Source organism: Acanthochromis polyacanthus, chromosome 13, assembly GCF_021347895.1.
Source record: "Acanthochromis polyacanthus isolate Apoly-LR-REF ecotype Palm Island chromosome 13, KAUST_Apoly_ChrSc, whole genome shotgun sequence".
NCBI classification, from domain to species: domain Eukaryota; kingdom Metazoa; phylum Chordata; class Actinopteri; family Pomacentridae; genus Acanthochromis; species Acanthochromis polyacanthus.
This window is the reverse complement of record NC_067125.1, coordinates 3,677,705-3,700,835: the sequence shown is the minus strand read 5'-3', so window position 1 is coordinate 3,700,835 and position 23,131 is coordinate 3,677,705. Positions and strand designations below refer to the sequence as shown.

The 23,131-nt window shown below is 40.4% G+C and overlaps 2 protein-coding genes across 30 annotated transcripts; one reads left to right on the top strand and one right to left on the bottom strand.

Annotated features, from left to right (window-relative positions):
• Positions 1-212: 212 nt before the first annotated feature.
• On the bottom strand, positions 213-19,818 carry LOC110950909 (interacts with SUPT6H, CTD assembly factor 1). Of its 29 annotated transcripts, XM_051957820.1 has the most exons (16): positions 19,607-19,818; positions 18,241-18,323; positions 16,335-17,082; positions 15,821-15,886; positions 14,065-14,272; positions 13,008-13,065; positions 12,517-12,626; positions 12,272-12,422; positions 12,115-12,197; positions 11,488-11,617; positions 11,297-11,414; positions 10,485-10,596; positions 7,407-7,463; positions 5,697-5,753; positions 4,041-4,152; positions 213-2,212 (listed from the first exon to the last, which is right to left on the bottom strand). In XM_051957820.1, exons 1-16 carry the CDS (start codon positions 19,647-19,649, stop codon positions 2,087-2,089), a joined length of 2,262 nt encoding a protein of 753 aa, XP_051813780.1. In that variant the 5' UTR covers positions 19,650-19,818; the 3' UTR covers positions 213-2,086. The 29 variants fall into 29 exon arrangements, 1 of the variants encoding a protein (XP_051813780.1); XR_007945801.1 differs by lacking the exon at positions 213-2,212 and having other exon boundaries at positions 5,697-8,406; positions 8,438-10,596; positions 19,607-19,817; XR_007945809.1 differs by lacking the exon at positions 213-2,212 and having other exon boundaries at positions 5,697-8,127; positions 8,438-10,596; positions 19,607-19,817.
• Positions 19,819-19,865: 47 nt separating this feature from the next.
• Positions 19,866-22,691, top strand: wdr74 (WD repeat domain 74). Its single transcript, XM_051958229.1, is given in 6 exon segments — positions 19,866-19,871; positions 20,868-21,100; positions 21,102-21,453; positions 21,456-21,518; positions 22,049-22,232; positions 22,235-22,691. Coding segments are annotated over 6 exon segments (1,170 nt in total). The 3' UTR covers positions 22,567-22,691.
• Positions 22,692-23,131: the final 440 nt, after the last annotated feature.

Sequence of the window (23,131 nt, the reverse complement as noted above, 5' to 3'; positions counted from 1 at the left end):
GACTGGACCTCTTTTGGACTCAGGCTCTGTGTTAACTTGGACTCGAACCCTTTTTGTAATCTGACTTGAGTCTACACCAGTTTGGACTTCGCTTGACGTATACGCTGACTTGGTCTCTTTTGGACTGGACTTGGTCTTGGCTCTGACTCTTTAGGACTCTGCCTTGACTTGGACTTGAACCTCCTGTTAGCACCTGAAGAAGGACAAAGAACTGAGGGGAGTTTCTGTCGAGTCTTTATTAAGAAAAGTATCATCTGATCCAGAACAGTGCACACAGACAGGCCAGTTCACAGAGTCCACATCGACTCCGGACCAGAGACCTGATCCGGGTCAAACAGAGTCCTTGTGTCAGCGTGTGAACCCAGTCCTGCAGAGAGTCCATGGTTTCCTGTACAGCTGCTATGGGAGCAGAGAAGGGACAAATGGACCAGAATACAAACACCTTTACATCCAGAGACAAAGAGGGCAGGAGGGACTTTACCAATCCAACGTTGAAACCTGATGATCCTCTGGACAAGAAACTCACCAAAACAGCCCTCAGATCAGCTGTTTGCTAACACAAGCTAATGCTATAGACAAATGATGGCTAAAATGAGACTCCAGACCTTCATGATAAAGCTGATGTAGCCAACGGCTAGCATTAGCCTCAGAGATAAAAGCTGTAAAAAGCTGAAAAGCTGAAGGGTAACAGATGCGAACTGAGTCAGCTTCAGGTAAAGGTAACAACGCTAGCATTAGTTATCTTATTGGATCCTGTTGCCATCCCAGAGATAATGTGGCTAACTGCTAACGTCCGCTATTGCTAGCTGTTTGACATTATACTGATGTAGCTAACTACTTAAAGTAGAAGTACCAGATGCTCAAGATATGAAAGAAAGTCATCTCTCCTAACTGACATTAGCTAATGTTACAGACATTTAACATTAGCATTGCGTTAACATTAGCAACAGTAAGGATCTAGTTGGTCTGTATCTGCTAACAACTGCTAACATTAGCTTGTGTTTGGAACCTATGTGTTTAGAGATAAAGTTATAAGCTGATGTAGCTAGATCATAACAGTCTTAAAGTATGAAAGAGCTACATTTACTTTACCTTAAAGCTAACACAGCTAACAGTAGCTATCATACATAGCTTTGACATAAAGCTAACATCAGCTCACATTAAAGACAACAGAGTAATTTTACCACCTAATGGCTAACATTAGTCTTATTTGTTAGCTTTGACATAAAGCTAATCAGTTTTACCTCCAAATGACTGATTTCATTAGCTAACTTTCATGATATGCTCACATTAACTATCTTAGCTGGTGCTAGCGTTACATCGAAGTTGACCGATACAAGTTATACCTCTAAGCGAATGCTAACATTAGCTAAAATTCTGGACTTGGCAATAGAACCAAGTGCTAACAGTAGCCTAACACTAGCCATCTTAGTTGGCTATGAGGTAAAGCTAACACAAATTATGACTAAGGACTGCATTACAGAAATTTCACTTCCAGTCAACTGCCAACGTTAGCCAGGATTCTGGTATTAAAGATAGATAAAGCTGATGGTTAAAAATAGCTATCTTCGTTAGCTTTGGCATAACAACTAAATCAGCTCATTTTAGTTTTACCTCCAAGTGACAGCTAAAATTAGCCAGAATTACGGACCATTAGCTCTCTTAGTTGATATTAGCTTTACGTCAAAGACAAAAAACATCAGTTCTATCAACTGTCTGCTAACATTAGCTAGCATTCTGTACTTGGAGACTGTTAGCATTAAATAACCTAATTCAATGCTAATATCAGTTAACATTTTAGATACAGCTGTTTTGGAGCGACAGCTAATGTAGCTAACGGCTAACATGAGCTGATGTTTGTTCTCTCGATCATTTTGGAGCGTTCTTGCAGCTTTGTGTCCAGAGACCAGCAAGGTTTCTTTTATTTTGACATTCTGACTGAAGAGTTTTGGGCTCAGTCCTTCAGTAAGGCAGAGCTGAACCTGAGGAGGAAGCAGCTGTTGTTCAGGAGCAAAACGCTAAAAAGAAAAAAAAAAAGAATAAATCCTATGGAGGGTTTAAAAAAAAAAAAGAAAAAAAAGAAAAATCAGAGCGGCATCCTGTTTCCTTCCACGCTGATTTTAACGGCGTGACCCGTCTTCGTGAGGCGGCGGATGTCAGCAAATCTACGCATCTGTTTATCCACTCGAGATAAACCTTTTTTCACTGGACCCTGGAGGAAAAACACAGAAAAACAACATTTATTTAAAATATGAAGACAAAGATGCTCAGCAGAACATCTTTACCTTCTAAAAGAGCGATGAAACGCTGAAATGCTGCTGAAGACGTTGCACAACATTTAGGATTTGACTTTCCAACATTTTAGCGTTTAGCCACTCTTTAGCACACATGCAGGGACAGTTAGCATCCGGAGAATTCACAAAAACCTCATTCACAGCCACCAGAGGGGAAACAGAGAAAAATTTCTGGTTTTAATAAATAAAATGAAGCAGTGACGGAGTGTTTATATGTTCTACTTTTAAATCCAAATCCAGACAAGACTGGACCCTACAGATGCCAACTAGGACATCATCTCCTTACATGTTTAATTTACCGTCTTCTGATGTGGGTTTAAAGATGTTTACACAAGATGACAGGTCAATAGTTCGTCTGCTCCGTAGTTAAAACCACTTTTGAGGCTTTAGCAGTGGATTTAAAGTTGTCTTCTCGCCAAATTACCACTTTATGCCCAAATATTTATCATTTCCAATGTTTGATCCACTAAAAATACCAACTTCCCTCAAATATTTGTACTTTCAAATGGTTATTCCACCCAAAATACTGCTTTATTCCCAAACACGTGCAGTTTTGAAGGTTTATCACACCTACAATGCTACTTTGCCGAAATATTTGTAGTCTTGAAGGTTTATTCTGCCCAAAATATTAGTTTCCATCCAAATACTTGTAGTTTTAAAGGTTTGTCACACCTAAAATCCTGCTTTATGGTCAAATGTTTAAATATTACAGCAGAATTACCTGCAGTTGAGGTTTTTGTTTGGCATTTTAAAAAAAAAGCCTTCAGAAATCACTCGTTAGTTTTTTCCTGATCCTCCGTCATGAAGTTTCTGCAGTTCTTGTTTCCACTTCAACAGAAACACAAACTGCAGTTTTTAAAATCAGCCGAACCACAAAAACAACCGAAGCTTCATGGAGGAGGATTTACTGCATCTCCAGACGGTTGTTTTCTAGTATTTTGTACTATCAGAACATCAAAGACGTTCTCCGCAGACAGACGCTCCACTCTGAGCTGCTTCACTCCATGCAGTCGGACTTACTGCCCCCTACAGGCGAGCAGCGGCGGCTACAGCGGCATCCTGTTCCCTTCGATGCTGATCTTCACGGCTCCCTGCGGTCGTCGCATTTTCTTCTGCTCGGCGAAGCGACGCTTGTGCTTCTCCAGCAGGCTGATGGCCTTTTTATAGCCGCTCTACAGAGGACCAATCACAGCTCAGCTCCTGGACTCACCTGTCGGCAGGTAACTGACCGACGGCTGGGAGCAGAGCTTTACAGGAAAGCACAACCCCAGCATGATCTGGCTCTTGTTTTACAGGAATCAAAAGGTTTTTAATCCCTCAGGGTTCTTATAATCTCCTGAATTAAACTTTAACATTTTAGTATTTTTAATGAGCTTGACTGAAATGTGAGTCAAACCCGTTAAAAAACATTTTCAGACTCAAACAAATTCATTTATTAATGTCTGTTCCAGTGCGATCAGAAAGTTTTTTACCCGTTAGATGATTTATTAGTACTCAAAGTGAATAAAGTAAAGATTATGATATTAATTCATGAATAATTTTAAAAGATTGTTTTATTTATTCAGCAACAGAATCATCTGTAAATGATTTAAACAAACTAACGTGACACGACGAGCAGACCAGATGATAATTTCCCCTCAAACCTTCATTAAATCAGACGATGTGAGGGGGTGCAGCTCCTGCAGTTGGTTTTGAAGCTTCAGAAGCTTTAAATCGAGACTTTCACACTCAGATCTCTGGACTCACCCGGCTGGAGTCTCCCTCCACGTTCCACTTGGGTCGGACCACGTAGTCCTTGTTGGAGGGCATCGGGACCCGAGCTCGAGCACAGAAACCCGGATCACCGGGCCGCAGAGCTCTGCAGGGACCAAGCACGTTATTATCATTATTATTATACAGAATGTGGACAGAGAGGATGTAAGAACAGACTAAACTAACGGCTCTGTGTTTCATTCCTCTCTAGTTCTTGTTCTAAGCACCAAGAAATTTGTTCTCAGAAATCAAATGAAAATGTGAAGCTGCTCAGATCCCACATTGTTCTCATTGTTTCAGCATGAAGTGCAAAAAGATGAGAAAAAAAGCCAGAAAAGAAGGTCAAAACAAAACGAAAAACAGTGAAATCACCAGAAAAAGATGCAAAAATCAAGACGGAAAGGATTCAGAAATGTCAAATTAAGACGTAAAACACCAACAAAAAGCTAAAAATCACCAGAAAAAGATGTGAAATCACAGCGAAAACGTGAAAAAACTGCAAAAAGATGCAAAATTGAAACAAAAACAAGAAAAAAAATCAACAAAAAAGGACTCAAAGCAAAATAGAGCTGTGAAGTCACTACAAAAATACGTGGAACACTCAAAAAACGTGAAATTATCACAAAAAAGATGCAAAAATCCAAACAAAAATGGAACAAAATCAACTAAAAAGGACTCAAATATGCCAAATAAGAAAAATCAGGAAAAACATAAAATCGTCATAAAAAGATAAGAAATTATTAGAAAAACACATTCATCATAAAAACGTGAAATTGCCTCAAAAAGATGCAAAATCACGACAAAATAACACAAAAGGGCTGAAAAATGCCAAATAAAGATGTAAAATCACAACAAAACCTAAAATCATCACAAACACGTGAAATCATCATAAAAACGTAAAATTCTCAAAATAAGATGCAGAATCAAGACAAAAATAACAGTAAAGGACTCAAAAATGAAAAAAAAAATCACCAAAGAAATATGAAATGAACACAAAAAGACACAAACAGCAAAAAAAGATGCAAAATGGAGACAAAACTAACACAAAAGTGTCATTAAAGTGTAAAATCGCTAGAAAACGAAAAGAAATCATCACAAAAAAACTCACAAAGAGGAAAAAAGATGTAAAATTACCACAAAAAGACGCTGAATCAAGACAAAATACTGTTTTTCCTTCTGACCAACACAGTCGACTACATTTACAGTAATTTAAATGAAAAACTAAGGAGCTACAATATGAAATTCCTACAAAATAAATAAAACTTAACCCACAAAATCTCTTTAAATCCTGTATTTGCTCTATAAAGTGAATAAAAAAAAAGATGTGAGAAATGTCAAAGTTACTCAAGAATAAAAATATTTTGAAGCAAAATCTCAGCAAGTCCATGTTTAACCTTTAAATTTGTCCTATTAACATCAGAAATCAACCTGAAGTGTTGCTATCCTGTTTGTTTTGTTTATAAACGTGTTGATTTTACAGTTTTTTATCTAATTTCTGCTCATATTTTTATTTCTGTCCGTCTTCCAACATGAACAAAAGTTGCTTTACTTCTAATCTGATTAAAGCTGCAGCTAAAAAAACCAAAATGTGACGTGTTCTTAAAGTCCTGTGGTTAAAAAACAAACTCTGAAATGTGGATGTAAACTCACTTTTCCTCTCCGGTCAGCTGTTTCTCCAGATCCCTGCGAGGCGTCTGACCTCCAGAGCTGCAGAAGAAGAAGCAGAAACAGACGGTTGGCTTAACGAGGAGATCTTTGATCAGTCCAGGAGCTCATGCTGTTATCTGAGCACCACTGCCGGTTAGTCTCCATCTACAGGCGTCTGCAGGTAAAGCAGGTCCTCCAGTCTCACCTGAAGATCCACAAACTTTTACACTTTCAGATCCATTCACGTTAAGAAGCACAAAACCAACTCCAGGATTAGAAGAGAGGCTCAGAAACGTTCCTTAATGTGGACGGCCGTTCAGTCCTTCGCTCCGTTTACCGTCCTACGCTTTAACCCCGCTCTGCAGCAGCGCCCCCTGCTGCCTGTTACCGGGGAAACAAGCGTCTCATCAACCACATCGGTAGTTTTAAAGGTTTACTCCACCCAAAATACTACTTCCTGTCCAAATATTTGTCGTTTTCCAGGTTTACTCCGCCCAAAATACTACTTCCTGTCTAAAAACTTCACAACTGGAAAGATGTAGTCCACCCAAACTACTACTTGATGCCGCAAAAATTGTAGTTTTAAAGATTTATCACACCCAAAATATTACTTCCTGTTCAGAAATTTGTAGATTTGAAGGTTTATTCTGCCCAAAATACTACTTCCTGTCCAAATATTTGTTGTTTTCCAGGTTTACTCCACCCAAAATACTACTTCCTGTCTAAAAACTTCACAATTGGAAAGATGTAGTCCACCCAAACTACTACTTGATGCCGCAAAAATTGTAGTTTTAAAGATTTATCACACCCAAAATATTACTTCCTGTTCAGAAATTTGTAGATTTGAAGGTTTATTCTGCCCAAAATACTACTTCCTGTCCAAATATTTGTCGTTTTCATGGTTTACTCCGCCTGAAACGCTACTTTATGCCCAAATTCTTGCAGTTTTAAAGGTTTATCACATGGAAAATACTACTTTATGATCAAATATTTGCAGTTTTAAATGTGTATCACAAACTAAAATACTATTTTCTGTTCAAATACTTGCAGTTGGAAAGTCCTTGTCCATCCAACAAACATTTTTCTGTCCACATACGTTTCAGTTTAAATGTTTATTCCCCTTCAAAACGCTACTTTTGACTGAAATGTTTCAGGTTTATTACACCTAAAACACTACTTCCTGTCCAAACATTTGTAGTTATTAAAGGTATGTCCACACAAAGTGTTTCTTTCTGTTCCACTGTGGACAGTTTAAGCTTTAGTTCATCTAAAATACACTTTTTGGTCCAAATATTTACAGTTTTAAGAGTTTATTCATATCAAATACTTAATTTTTAAAGTGTTGTTTGACCTAAAATACCACTTTCCACTCCAATATTTAGTATTTTGGGCAAAATAAACCTTAAAAACTACTTTGAATCCAAACATTTAGCTCTAAATGTTTATTCCACCCTAAATACTACTTTTGGTCAAATATTTACGGTTTTAAAAGGTTTATTCCACACAAAATATCCTTTTCTGTCCAAATACTTCCACCAAAAAGTCTACTTTTGTATTTCACCAGTTTCAGCTGAAGCCACTAATTAAAGGTTCTGAGAGCTTTTACAGTAAAGTTAGGCTCAAACAGCTGCAGGAAGACGTTAAAGGTTTGTTTTTTACTAAAGTCCCCGTCAGTCGTAGTTACAGTGCAAACATGCAGGTTGTTGACTGGACCTGGTGGGTGGAGAGAAGACGTCGGGCTCCTCCGTCCTCTCCACCTTCTGAGGCTGACTGACGATGAAGAGGAAGAAGAAAAACCGTCCCAAAACTCACACTTTAGTAAAGAATGACATTAATGCAGCTTTCTGTGCTAAAAAAAATGCATTTTTACATGAATTACATGTTTTCAGTCTGAAATTAGCATCCTGGAACGGACATTTAACAAAGTGCTTTAGAGATTTTAAGCTGAAAACTTTCACCAGATCTAAATCGGTTTATCTGTCTCCATCTTAGAAGGTCTCCTGATGCAACGTTTGAGGTCGAAGGGAGATTTTATTGTTTTGTGTCACACAGAGGCCAAATTCTGAGCAGCAGAAAACAAAGAATTTGTACCTTTGAAAATACTTTTGCTATCTGCAGTGGTGGCAGTTTGTTTGGCAAAAATCATCTTTACTGATGGCGTCAATGTGGAAACTTTAAACATGAGGTCCGGCTCTGTTTGAAAACGACTTTATTCACCAAAAATACAATAATAATACATATCTATGACTTTAGCTGTGTAGCTAGTTTCTTTCTGTGACTCTAGCAGCGTAATTAGCTTCTTTCTGTGACTTTAGCTGCGTAATTAGCTTCTTTCTGTGACTTTAGCTGTGTAGTTAGCTTCTTTCTGTGACTTTAGCAGCGTAATTAGCTTCTTTCTGTGACCTTAGCTGCGTAATTAGCTTCTTTCTGTGACCTTAGCTGTGTAATTAGCTTCTTTCTGTGACTTTAGCTGCGCAATTAGCTTCTTTCTGTGACTTTAGCTGCGTAGCTAGCTTCCTTCTGTGACTTTAGCAGCGTAATTAGCTTCTTTCTGTGACTTTAGCTGCGTAATTAGCTTCTTTCTGTGACTTTAGCTGCGTAATTAGCTTCTTTCTGTGACTTTAGCAGCGTAATTAGCTTCTTTCTGTGACTTTAGCTGCGTAATTAGCTTCTTTCTGTGACTTTAGCAGCGTAATTAGCTTCTTTCTGTGACCTTAGCAGCGTAATTAGCTTCTTTCTGTGACCTTAGCTGCGTAATTAGCTTCTTTCTGTGACCTTAGCTGTGTAATTAGCTTCTTTCTGTGACTTTAGCTGCGCAATTAGCTTCTTTCTGTGACTTTAGCTGCGCAATTAGCTTCTTTCTGTGACTTTAGCTGTGTAGCTAGCTTCTTTCTGTGACTTTAGCTGCGTAATTAGCTTCTTTCTGTGACTTTAGCTGCGTAATTAGCTTCTTTCTGTGACTTTAGCTGCGTAATTAGCTTCTTTCTGTGACTTTAGTTGCGTAGCTAGCTTCTTTCTGTGACTTTAGCTGCGTAATTAGCTTCTTTCTGTGACTTTAGCTGCGTAATTAGCTTCTTTCTGTGACTTTAGCTGCGTAATTAGCTTCTTTCTGTGACTTTAGCTGCGTAATTAGCTTCTTTCTGTGACTTTAGCTGCGTAATTAGCTTCTTTCTGTGACTTTAGCAGCGTAATTAGCTTCTTTCTGTAACCTTAGCTGCGTAATTAGCTTCTTTCTGTGACCTTAGCTGCGTAATTAGCTTCTTTCTGTGACTTTAGCTGCGTAATTAGCTTCTTTCTGTGACTTTAGCTGCGTAATTAGCTTCTTTCTGTGACTTTAGCTGTGTAATTAGCTTCTTTCTGTGACTTTAGCTGCGTAATTAGCTTCTTTCTGTGACTTTAGCTGCGTAATTAGCTTCTTTCTATGACTTTAGCTGCGTAATTAGCTTCTTTCTGTGACCTTAGCTGCGTAATTAGCTTCTTTCTGTGACTTTAGCTGCGTAATTAGCTTCTTTCTGTGACTTTAGCTGTGTAGATAGCTTCTTTCTGTGACTTTAGCTGCGTAATTAGCTTCTTTCTGTGACTTTAGCTGTGTAGATAGCTTCTTTCTGTGACTTTAGCTGCGTAATTAGCTTCTTTCTGTGACTTTAGCTGCGTAATTAGCTTCTTTCTGTGACTTTAGCTGCATAATTAGCTTCTTTCTACGACTTTAGCTGCGTAATTAGCTTCTTTCTGTGACCTTAGCTGCGTAATTAGCTTCTTTCTGTGACTTTAGCTGCGTAATTAGCTTCTTTCTGTGACCTTAGCTGCGTAATTAGCTTCTTTCTGTGACTTTAGCTGCGTAATTAGCTTCTTTCTGTGACTTTAGCTGTGTAGATAGCTTCTTTCTGTGACTTTAGCTGCGTAATTAGCTTCTTTCTGTGACTTTAGCTGTGTAGATAGCTTCTTTCTGTGACTTTAGCTGCGTAATTAGCTTCTTTCTGTGACTTTAGCTGCGTAATTAGCTTCTTTCTGTGACTTTAGCTGCGTAATTAGCTTCTTTCTGTGACTTTAGCTGCATAATTAGCTTCTTTCTACGACTTTAGCTGCGTAATTAGCTTCTTTCTGTGACTTTAGCTGCATAATTAGCTTCTTTCTATGACTTTAGCAGCGTACTTAGCTTCTTTCTATGAAATATGCCTTTAAATGTGTTTTTTGTTTGACTAACAGGCTAAAATCTGAAGATATGCAGCTTTTAACTGTATAAAACAATAGCAAGCAGTTTAAAATCACTACTTTCAGTCGTTACATTTTCAGAAATATTTATGAATGTGCAATATTTATATGTGCAACATCAGTTTTTAATAAGCTAAATAAGCTTTTCTTACAACAATATGCTATATCACTGTTAATTTTGTTGCCGCAGTGACAATAAACAAATCCTATTTTACTCCCCTTGAGAAGCTGGAAGTGGGGAAATTTAGTCACTTTTTATGATTAGTTTTCTGTCTGCTGCAGCTCTAATGTGAGTTAAACTTGAATTAACCTTTAAATAATACTAATACCAGCAGTGTGTGTTTTGGGACAAACAAGGAACAAGAGGACAGAAGAGGCTGAAGGACAGAACAGAACATCTGATGACAAGGAGAGAAGATGAAAACAGAATCCAGGGGACAATAAAAAGAGCGACTGATTATGTTGAGGAGGGAGAAGACGCCTTAAAATGAATCCCTTATTCACATTCTGTTGTCTAAACCTGGATTTAATATTACTGTAACCTCGGTTCAAGTGTCGGATTTAGTCTGATTTTCTGACCTGAGTCGTCGTCTCTGAGGCATCTGCTGGTCCAGATCTCTCTGCTGTCGCTCTTCTCTCGTCATTCCTTTGTAGTTGGACGTCAAACCGAAGATCGGCCGCGACCATTCATCTAAAAACAAGACAGACGTCAGGGCAGGAAATATGCAATTTACATAATTTAACCTTCTGAACTCCAAGCAGCAGTTTCTGGATGTTTTAGTCTCATTTTTCTTCACTGTAGGTTCATTTTTAACTGTAATCTAAAGACCTCTATAGAAAGAGAACAACATGAAGGACAGAAAACTCAGAAATGTCTTCTACGTACTGTTAGAAACACAGAAAAAAAGCTTCTTTCTCCGATTTTAGCTGCAAAATGAGCTTCCTTCCATGACTTCACTGTGCAGTTAGCTTCTTTCAATGATTGTAGCTCATAGTTAGCTTCTTTTAATGATTGTAGCGCCATAGTTAGCTTCTTTTAATGATTGTAGCGCCATAATTAGCTTCTTTCAGTGAATGTAGCTGTGCAGTTAGCTTCTTCCTATGACTTTCGAGCATAATTAGCTCCTTTCACAACTTAACTGTGTAGTTGGCTTGTTCCTATAGCTGTAGCTTTGTAGTTAGCATCTTCATGTGGTTTTAGCTGCATGGTTTGCTTCTTTCTATGACTTTAGCTACACAGTGAGGTTCTGTCAATGCCTTCAGCTGTGCAGTTAGCTTCTTTTTGTGTTTAGCTGCATAATTAGCTTCTTTCTATGACTTTTAGCCGTGGAGTTCGCAGCTTTCAATGACTTTAGCTGCACGGTTAGCTTCTTTAAATGACCATAACTTACTGATGAGTTTGAGAGCGAGGTCTTTGTTGGATCGAGACTCTTTGGGATGTTTGTACAGAAACATGACGGCCCGTCCGATGCCGCTGTGCTTCAGGGTTTCCTGACTGACGCTGGGCAGCTGCAGGAGAAAACACAGCATCAAAGACTGAACTCTTCAAACAGCGCTGAGGTTCACATTTATCTGGACTCACCTCCTGCAGGATCCTGAGCATTTCCTCCCTGATCCTTAAAGCCGGCAGAGATTTGTCTGGAAGAGGACTGATCCACTCTTTGATGGCCGACATCACTCCGCTGTCGATAAAGGTTTCTTTCAGGTCCTGCCTGAGGGCCGAACATAGTAACATAGCTGCTTAGTTAGCATCTTTGTCCGATTTCAGCTGCAAAGTTTACCTCTTTCTGTAACTTCACCTGCAGTTAGCTTCTGCCTGTAAATTTAGCTGCATAGTTAGCTTCTTCCTATGACTTTAGCCCAGTAATTAGCATTTTTCTATGACTTTAGCAGCAACAGTTAGTGTTGTTCTGTAACTACAGCCATGTCTTGAATTTCCCTCAGGATTAAAAAAAAGCATCTATCTATCATCACTTCGGCAGCGTAAGTAGCTTTCTTCTGTTAATTTAGCTACACAGTTAGCTTCTTTGTAGGACTTCAGCTTTGCAGTTATCTCTTTCTATGAGTGTTACTGTGTCGTTAGCTTGTTCCTAGGACTTTAGCTGTATGATTAGCTTCTTTTTGTGACCATATATACATATATATACACTCAGCTAACAAAACTAGTTGATATAAAGGCACGTGAGAAGCAGATTAACGCTGATCTTACTTTTTCAGGTGCATGACGACTTGCGGCAGCAGAGTGAGTTTCTTCAGCGCCGGTTTCTTCTGGCTGTTCAGAGTTCGATCCTCCTGTTAAACAAACAATGTCGGTGAGATGACGCCACACAGGATTATTACCGAGGCTTTTATTTTGACAGTCGGACCTGCGCTGCCTCGGTCATCTTGGCGATCATGGCGCTGACCACGTCGTCGGCGTCGCTGATGAACGTCCCTCCGTCATTGTGCCGCCTCTTCCTGCTGTTCATGGCTTTCCTCTTGGCGAGCATGATGTCAAAGTCAGACATGAAGCTGGTGCTAAAAAAAGAAAAGACAAAAATTAACTGTTTTTATATCAGGATTTAAACACGTCAAACAAACAGAAATCAACATTATCGATGTGTGATCGTACTCTTGGCCGCTGCGATCGATGCCTTCATCAGAGTCGGAGTCTTCCTCCATCTGCTGCTGCTTCTCCTTCGCCTGCTTCTTGTCTCCTTCCAGATCCTCCTGGTTGAACCCCTGGAAGACGACACAAAAAATTACTTTAATTCAACTGTTTACGGTTAAAATGTAGCTAAAGTAGCGACTAAGGGGAATTCCATCCCACAAACATTATTTAGGAAGCAGCAGCAGCTAATGCTAGTATTAGCTACTAGCATTAGCCTCAGACATGACGTTTGACAGGTTTCTGATGAATCTGAACTATTTTGAGGTTTTTTGCATATTTTTACAAAAATATTTAGAGACACAATCATAAATTTGAAGTATTTCTAAATTAGTTTTTTTGCCTTTTATTTATTGTTTTTACTGATTAGCTGTTGGCTAACTGTTTTATGATTACTTTTAACTGTGTTCCTGCAAAAATAAACAAACTACTGTACGCATGGAGGCGTTTGTTACCGTGAACTCTTCCTCCTCCTCGTCTCCGGACTCTCCAAAGATGTCGGCAATCATTTTCCTGCAACAAACACGGGAAAAGCTCAGATTTAAAAGAACGGTTGACGGCAACAGATACGTTTTCTTGACTAAATAAAAGTAAAACTGCAACTGCATAAAGACAACAGCCAATCTTGCGATAAATTTGTTCAAGTTCTAATAATCTTAATGCCCGTTCAGCATCTTTAAAGTTGGACCAAAAAAGAAAACCGGAGTCCACATTTTCCACAGGTGTTACCCAACACCAGAAAAAATAAGGGCTCCGTTTTTAATAGAATCTGGAGGAAGGTTTTACAATAAAAGTGTAGAATACAGTGAAGCTTGATGAAATATGAAGATTTTAAGCTTAGATTTGGTTAATTTTGTTGATTAAACTGTGTAGTAAGCTTCTTTCTATGACTTTAGCTGCGTACTTAGCATCTTTAAATGACTTTAGCTGTGTAATTAGCATCTTTAAATGACTTTAGCTGTGTAATTAGCATCTTTAAATGACTATAGCTGCGTACTTAGCATCTTTAAATGACTTTAGCTATGTAATTAGCATTTTTAAATGACTTTAGCTGCGTACTTAGCATCTTTAAATGACTTTACCTGCGTACTTAGCATCTTTAAATGACTATAGCTGTGTAATTAGCATCTTTAAATGACTTTAGCTGCGTAATTAGCATCTTTAAATGACTTTAGCTGCGTAATTAGCATCTTTAAATGACTTTAGCTGTGTAATTAGCATCTTTAAATGACTTTAGCTGTGTAATTAGCAACTTTAAATGACTTTAGCTGTGTAATTAGCATTTTTAAATGACTTCAGCTACGTAATTAGCATCTTTAAATTACTTTAGCTGCGTACTTAGCATCTTTAAATGACTTTAGCTGCGTACTTAGCATCTTTAAATGACTTTAGCTGTGTAATTAGCATCTTTGTATGACTTGAGCTGCACATGTGTAACAACTTAGATTTTACTTGTTTTACATTTCTATAGTTTTAAGGTCTGCAGGGTTAAACGGGGTCAGAACCACTCACTCCTCCTCGTCTCCTGATTCGCTGTCGCTGCCAAACAGCGCCTTCTCGTCCTTGTTTCCTTCCGCCGCCTTCAACCTCTCGTCGTCTTCGCTCTCGCTGTCCGAGCCGAGCTCCTTCAGTTTGGCCGCCAGACTTTTATCTGGACCCACCAAACCGTCGTCGCTGTCCGAGTTCTCGTCGTCTGAAACCGCCCGACTCCTTTTAACCGCTGCACAGGAAACAAAGAGACCGACGATGACCAGAAGTATGTGGACAGTGTGCAGTTTAAAATCATAACAGGATCAAGAGGAGCTTTTTCTGACACTGGTTTTAATCTAAATATAAACTGATGCAAAACAGTATTTAAATTGGTCAAAATACAATATTCTAAAGGTTTAATTCTATAAACTCTTTTAGGTTTTTCTAAATTTGGACAATCGGCTCCATATTTCTGTTGTCGACCTCCATAATTACTAATAAACACTGAAGGATGATGGGAAATTTTGCCCAAAACACACGGACTTTTGTTAACTTTATCAGAAACGTGTAAAAGTTATCTTGTTATTCATTGTACTGACGTGTTTTAGATTACCGTATTTTCACGACCAAAAGGCGCAGTCTCAGTTATGTGTGCCATTACTGTATTTAACACACACATAAGGCGCACCTGATTATAAGGCGAGGGTTTTATATACAATCCCACACTTCCCCCTTTAACGTTCTCATGGTGTCCTCTACTACATCGGCCTTACAACAACAACACACACACAAGCATACAATTGTGCGTATTTAAAAATAGAGCTGGAGCAAAACTGAGTTTGGTTGTGCTTTATTTAAGTATTGATTACAAAGTACTAACATTTTTTTAATCATCAATAGTCGCGGGCATGGTAAAACACACGGATAAAACAAGCACACAAGTGTGCATATTTAAAAATAGAGCGGGAGCAAAACTGAGTTTGGTATTCACATTTTTTTTTTTACCGGTAATCATCATCAATCAAACCCATGGAAGTCCTCATCCTCTGTTTCTGAATTGAACAGCTGCGCTAAACCTCCATCAAACATGCCAGGTTCACTTTCTTCACTGTCAGAGTCACTTTTCGTGCCGTGCGGCGCCTCGGAAATGATGCCGGCTTTTGCGAAAGCTCGAACAACAGTGCCAGCAGACACGTTAGCCCAAGCATCTACAATCCATTCGCAAATTGTGGCGTAACTCGCCCGGCGCTGCCTTCCACTCTTAGTGAAACTGTGGTCTCCATCGGTCATCCATCGCTCCCACGCCGCTCGCAGCCTTACTTTGAACGGCCGGTTCACACCGATGTCCAGCGGTTGGAGTTCCTTTGTCAGGCCTCCCGGAATGACAGCAAGCTGAGAGTTCATTTGCTTCACTTGTTTTTTCACATCGGCTGTGAGATGGGCACGCATAGAGTCACAGATCAACAGCGATGGTGATGCGTGGAAAAAACCACCTGGTTTATGTCCGTCTTACAACAACAACACACAGTACGCACTGCACTATAGGGCGCGCCGCACAATTTGAAGAAAATCTAAGACTTTTATGTGCGCCTTATAGTCGTGAAAATACGGTAGTCGATTTAAATATGTGAATGTGGCCAAAAAACAAAAAACATCTGAATATGAAGCTAAAACTGAATTAACTTCGCTAAAACAAACATTCAAACCTAAAAATTGACTTCTGTTGCACGACATTCGGTCAATTTTCAGTAAAATCAACCATCGAACTGCTTTAACCTTCAGGTTTTCTTCCGGATACCTGGTTTGTCTTCTTTCTCCTCGTCTTCGTCTTCGCTGTCCGACAGGATCGCCTTCTTCCTCTTCACTGCAAACACACAAAACACACACATTAACTCCTAAAAAACACCTTTTTGGTGCGGCACATAATGTAATTTCATAGATTTATCAACAACTTATCAAACAACTGAAGAAATATTTTTTGTGTTAACCCTCGTGTCGTCCTGCGGGTCAAAACCGTTTTAAAGTGTGAAAACATTGGGAAAAAAAAATTCCACAGTGAAACTTCTGATGTCCACATTTTCAAATTTCGGATCAAAGATCTAGCTGTGCAGCATCTGTCACCATGGAGATCTAGCTGTGCAGCATCTGTTACCATGGAGATCTAGCTGTGCAGCATCTGTCACCATGGAGATCTAGCTGTACAGTATCCGTCACTATGGAGATCTAGCTGTGCAGCATCTGTTACCATGGAGATCTAACAGGTTTAAACAGAGCCTCCTCTCTGGTTTTAAGTTCTTTGTCTCACTTCCTACCTGGTTTCTCGTCCTCGTCCTCGCTGTCGTCTCGTTGCCGTCGCTCCTCGTCTTCCTGTCGCTGCTCTCCATCACTTCCTGCTGAGGCCTTTCTCCGTCCTCCCTCCTCCTCTTCCTCGCTGTCAGACTGCATCACAGCCTTCCACTTCCCTTCTCGTCCTTCCTGTTTGTCGTCATCGTCAGAGTCTATCGCCGCTGCCTTGCGTCTGGCCGGCGTCTCTGTGTCAGAGTCACTGTCGGCGTTGGACCGGCGCTCTGGAGACGCCGCGGGTTTGGCGTCTTCGTTGTCCGAGTCGCTGTCTGCGGCCGCCTTGTGCCCGTCCTCGCCGTCCTCCATGTCGGAGCTGCTCCCTCTGCGTTTGGCGGGAGACGGCACCTCCTCGTTGTCGGACGCTCCGTGTTTGATCGGTGACGACTCCTCGTTGTCCGAGCCACTCGTCCTGCGTTTCTTGGGAGAATCTTCCTCCTCGTCCTCCTCGTTGTCGGACGCACTCATCCTGCGTTTGACCGGAGAATCTTCCTCCTCGTTGTCAGACGCGCTCATCCTGCGTTTGACCGGAGAGTCGTCGTCGCTGTCGGCCGGCCGCGGGGCCTCTGCCTCCGAGTCGCTCCTGTCGTCACGGCGACCCCTGGGAGCCTCGTCCTCGGAGTCGCTGTTTGGACCCCGACGGTCCTCATTGTCGGAGCCGCTGGCCGCTCCGCTGGTCTCCATCCGGTGGGCGGCGTCCTCATCATTACTGCCTTCATCCTGTCAAAACAAAAACATGAATCAGTCAACCAACCGATCAATCAATCGATCAGTTTTGATTGTTTTGTGTCACAGTTTGGCCTTTTCATAGCATGTTATGGCCGATTGCATCCCTTTTTGGTTATTTTATGTCAATTTGAGGTTGTTTCACGGGAAATTTTGGTTATTCACCATCTTTTTGTGGTGGTCTGCATCTCATTTTGATTGTTTTATGTCTTGATGTGGAATATTTTAGTCGTTTCATATAATTCTGTGGTCATTTGCATCCATTTCTGGTTATTTATGTCAATCTGGGGGTGTTTGTTTGGGAAATTTTGGTTATTTTGCACCTTCTTGTGGCCATTAGTGCCACATTTTGGTTATTTTCTGTCTTTTTGCCGTGCTTTATTAGCTTTACATCTTTATGTGGTTGTTTTGTGCAACATTTTAGTCATTTTTTGTGCTTTCATTAAATAATATTTTACTAATTATGTCAGAGAATGTAAATTCCTGCTGCATTTCCACAGTTGTGCAAAACGACAGCTGATTGATTTTCTGATGTTTTCTCAAACATCTTGAAAATAATCAACAGTTCAATCAATGAGGAAAACAAACGTTCCGTGTGAAAGTACAGTTTTAGAGTTAAATCATGAGTAAAGACAGGATTCTAATGTCCTGTAGACATTTATTTATCAAATCAGCTCCTTCAAAAGTAACAGAAAAAAGTGGAAGAATTTACAAATAAGAAAAGAACATTTTGGATCAACAGGATGAATGTGTGAACTTTCATTTTGATTAAAGGACAGTAAAAGTATAGCACAGCACTGTGAAGAGAAAGATAAACAAACAGAATCATACCAGTCTGTATTTTCACTGTTAAACACCCAAAGAAAAACAGAAAAACTCTCACAGTGTCCCATTAAAATTCTACAAACAGTTTTGTTTTGAATGTTCGTCCTCTTTGACTCTACACACGTCAAACTGTATTGTTTATCTTTAGATGAATTTTTGTCTGTAAATGTGCTGAACACCTGCTGATTATTCTGTATTTTACATATTGGGACACAAAAGAAAAAGGAAAGTCTGAGATTCTTCTGCATTTCAAAGGACGTTGAACAACTTTCTGTTTAATCCAGAGTGCACAGAAACAGGATCAAACGGATCATAAAGCTGTTTTACCTCAGACTGACGGCCGTCGCTCCTCATCTCTTCACCGTCAGACGCAGGATGTTCGTCCTGAACCGGAGTTCCGCCTCCATCATCTGCAGAAAACATGTCAGGAACATTTTTCATCGCATTAAAGCCTTTATATTTAGAGGGTCTGCAGCTGATTTCTGACACATTCACCACGTCAGATACGTTTCTTGTGGAAAAACTGCAACTCGTGAAGAGGCAGCCTGGATGGAGACTTACTGTTAATGTCGTTTCACAACTTTTTGTGGGACATTTTGGTTATTTTGCATCTTTTTGTGAGCGTTTGAGTCCCTTTTAGATTATTTTACATCAATTTGCAATTTCTTTTGTGGGAAATTTCAGTCGTTTTATGCGTTTTTGGGGTCAGTTTGCATCACACTTTGGCCATTTCGTATCATTTTGTGGCCGTTTGCATCCTTTTTGGCTATTTTATGTCAATTTGAGGTTGCTTTGTGGAGAACTTTGGTAATTTTGCACCTTTATGTAGTCATTTAGTGCCACATTATGGTCGTTTTCCGTCTTTTTGCATCACATCTGGTTTGTTTAATATCTTTATGTGGCACATTTTGGCCATTACAAATCATTTGTGGTTGTTTGCATCCCTTTTTGGTTATTTGACATCAAATCTGGGGTTGTTTTGTGGGAAATTTTGGTCATTTTGCACGTTTTTGTAGTCATTTAGTTTAGATTGTACCTCTAAAATGTGACTCGAGAATGAAATCAAGTCATTTGGAGACATTAAAAACATTTTAGTCAAGTAGAACTGGTTGAACTAGTCCTTTAAAGCTATTTCAATTGGTTTGAAAAAGGCTAAACTGGAACACAGATGAGGTAAAATTAGTCAGGCACATGAGGATATAACTGCTTACAGATCCCAGAGGGTCATTTGAAATTAATTTCATTTATTATTATGACATTCGTTGTGTTATGATCATTAACAGAACCAGAAAGAAGCTTCACCTTAGCACGATGCTAACCGACAGGAAGAGACTGGTGCGGATTCAGGTCAGGAGGCCCTGATTGATCAGTTGTTTAAAAACAAAACATTCGCCTCTAAAACACCCATTTGATGTAACTGTAGCACCGTCTGCTCACCTTTCATGGAGCTAAAACGGGACGCATTTCCTGGAAGCTGCTTCTGACCCACAAACCGCTCCGGTGTTAGAAGCACTGAGCAGCGAGCAGGTAACTCACCGTGCGGGTGTCGAGTTTAGCGGTTGAAGCTTCACTAAACACCCGCTAATTTTGATTAAGTTACCGGTTAGTTAGTTAATATTAGTTCGCTGTTAGGTGCTAGTTGTTGTTAGCCAGTTAGCTCGGGAGTTAAATAGGAAACAAAGCGGTTCCTTACCGGAGCGGCTCCCGGACATAAACTCGTCGTCTTCTCCGTCCATTTCTCAAACGAAGAAAGGTGCGGGTTCGACTCTCTGTTTACTCAACTTTGATATGAAAGCAGGAAAAATGAAACGTAATAAGCAACGAAGCGCCGTGGAAGCTAACACCGACAGCTAGCTGCCGTTAACCCCCGAAACCCAAAATGGTGTAGCTTCCGCGATATACGCATGCGCCGAGAATCGGGCGCTGGGCATTGACGTCACTTAAACTTTATCATGAACGTAATTTCGCTTCACTTCAAAAGTAACTTTAAAATACATGAAAAACACACAAAATACATAAAATACTAATGAAAATTATTTTATACATTCTAAATAAATTTAAAATAAAATACTTTCAAATTAGTCTATGAATTAACTGAGAAAATATGTCTTCTGCCTTATTTGTAGTGAATGTACATTTTAATATAACCTTTAATGTTGAAATAGTAATTAAATGTGACTTAATTGAATACATTAATTGAAATTTAGTTGCATAATTTGATCATTAACCTCAAAAATTGCATTTCAATCTTGTATTTTCACTTTTCATTTTTTAAAAAATGAATCTCTGAATTTTATTTTTTTAATAGGGAACTGGATTTTAATTTCATAATTTCTTGTTTTTGGTTCATGTTCTGTTTATTTACCTTTATTTAAAAAAGCCAATATCAATATCTTACTTATAATTTTACATCATAAATTTGTCAGTAGTCAAATTTTTTTCTGTAAACATGTTTTAAAATAATTTAGTAAATTAAAGACATATGACATTTTCTGTCATAAGTTTCAGACACACACACACCACATATACACAAACATACATTATATATATATATATATATATATATATATATATAGAGAGAGAGAGAGAGAGAGAGAGAGAGAGAGAGAGAGAGAGAGAGAGAGAAAGAGAATGCAAAATGTTCCATTTTTTTATTAAGAAATAATTTAGTAAATAGAATTCTGACATCTTCTGTCATAATTTTTACCTAAACATTTTTTATGTTGAACATAATATTTTAAAAAAATAATTTCTAAGTATATACATTTTTCTCTTGCACTGGATTTTAATTTAACAATTTTCATGCTTTTATTTGTGTTTCCTGTTTCATTGTTCTGTTCAATAAGTTTACTTAAAACTCTCCAGCTGCTTGATGACGTCTTAGAAACGCGACGCAGTTTACAGAAGATCCACGCGTGTTTTTCAGACCAGAACCCGGAGCGGTTCTAGTCTAGTTCAGAGTCCGGTTAGAGAACCAGGTCCCGGGTGATGGGGGACGGAGCCGGCTGTGCTCCGTGTGGCTCGGCTCAGAGACCGGGATCCTGAAGGGGGTCAGTCTGAGCCGCCTCCAGGCCTTCAACTTCTGCAACACGAGCCGCCTGAGTCGCGACCAGGAGGTCCGGGTCCTGGCCTGGTCCGACCCGGCGGAGAGCGAGCTGCTGGTGGGCTCCGTGGACGGAACCGTGAGACTTCAGCACCGAGAAGGGAGCCTTCATCGAGAGCCGGAGCTACGGAGACCCCGGCGGAGGGCTGCTTCAGCGGCCTGGCGGCGCTCACGCTTCCTCGCTGGTCCCTGCACGGAGAGCGGAAGCGGTCCGGGTCTGGAGGGAGGCCGCGGGGGAGCCGGTGACCGAGCTGTCGCCGGGAAGAATGTAGGCCAGGATGCGACGAGGGAGCCCCGGTGCAGCCGGAACAAGAGTGGCCACCGGAGGGAAGGAGAACGGGCCTGAAGATCTGGACCTGGAGAGGCCGGAGACCCCGCTGTTCTCCGCCAAGAACCTCCGGGACGACTGGCTGGACCTCCGGAGGCCCCACTGGGTCCCGGGACGTGGGCCTTCATCCCGGAGTCCCCGACAAAGTGGTTGACCTGCACCGGATACCACCAGGTGAGACCCTCCGGGAAGATCAGAAAGAGTCTGATTTAAATTTCAATCTGCTGGAGGAAAGTTTAAACTGTCAGATCAAAGTTCTCATCAGTTGATTTTCTTTTCTTAAAGGTTCCTCTGTAGTTCTGCATTTATTAGATACTTAAATGATGAAGAGATATTTCATAAACAGATCAACTCAACAGAAAACATGAGAGAATGATTTTACATCAAAAATGACAAACAGGTGTATAAATTAGAAAAAAAAACTGCAGTTAAACAAAACAACCATAAACGGACACAAAAAACAAACACTTAAAAACAGTCCACAAAATCTTAGACACTAAAATAAGAAATGTGTTGAATTTGTAAAACTAGTTAAATCTAATATGAAGCTGATTTTTTTTTTTTTTAGAAAAGGTCAGTTTGACCTGCAGGACGACACGAGGGTTGAGAATCTTTGGACTAAACCTCATAATAAAGGTTTTTAAGATGTTGACTTGTATTGTAAAGTTGTTATTTTTAAATGAAGTTATTTAATTGCCCCTCAGGTCCACGTGTTCGACCCCTCGTCCCCCCAGCGGCGTCCCGTCCTGGAGGCGGAGTACGGAGAGTTCCCTCTGACCGCCCTGTCGCTGCCGGCCGGCGGCTCCACGGTGGCGGTGGGAAACACCCAGGGACAGATCGCCCTGCTGGACCTGAGGAAGGGGCTGGTCCGGGGTGTCCTCAAGGGGCTGGCGGGGGTGTTCGGGGGCTGCAGTGTCACCCCACCCGGCCTCTGCTGGCCTCCTGCGGCCTCGACCGCTTCCTCCGGATCCACGGCCTGGAGGACCGGAAGCTGCAGCACAAAGTTTACCTCAAGTCCCGACTCAACTGCCTCCTGCTGGCCGGACGGCTGGAGGACGGGGGGACGGGGGACATGGGGGAGGACGGGGAGGAGACGGAGGTGAAGGAGGAGGAGGACGAGGTCTGGGACAACATGGAGCAGGTGGAGGAGGACAAGGCCAAGAGAAAAAACACAGAAGAAGAAGAGGAAACACAGAAGAAGAAGAGGAAGAAGAAAGACTGAGAGGCGTTTAAGGACTGAGCAGAGCGTGGGATGTTTGGTCTCCGGCAGCCACAGACTAAAAAAACAAACTGTTTCAAATGTGTGAGACTTTACAGACGTTTTATTAATAAAATGAATTAAAGAGACGTCTCCTCTGATGCCTTAGAACAGATAAAATAAATCAGAATCTGTTCAACAACCGTAAATTTAAGGTTACTTTGACGGAAGTAAAATTTATACAAGTTGAAACACACGACTTATGACATTATTTTCCCGAGAAGAGACACAAAACAACCACAGAGACAAAAAAACTACCACAAAGACACAAAACAACCACAAAGAGACACAATATGACCGCAAAGTGACACAAAACGACCACAAAGAGACACAAAATGACTTCAAAGACACAAAACGACCACAAAGAGAAAACGACTGCAGACAAACGACCGCTAAGAGACACAAAATGACTGCAAAGACACAAAACGACCGCAAAGAGACAGAAAACGACTGCAGATACAAAACGACCACAAAGAGACACAAAACGACTGCAGACACAAAACGACCACAAAGACACAAAACGACCACA

Coding starts and splice junctions, on each gene's coding strand:
- LOC110950909 (XM_051957820.1), bottom strand. CDS start 19,649: ATGGACGGAGAAGACGACGAGTTTATGTCCGGGAGCCGCTCCG. Junction 17,083..18,240: donor GCGACGGCCGTCAGTCTGAG/GTAAAACAGCTT, acceptor TTGTTTTGACAG/GATGAAGGCAGTAATGATGA. Junction 12,423..12,516: donor ATCGATCGCAGCGGCCAAGA/GTACGATCACAC, acceptor TTCTTTTTTTAG/CACCAGCTTCATGTCTGACT.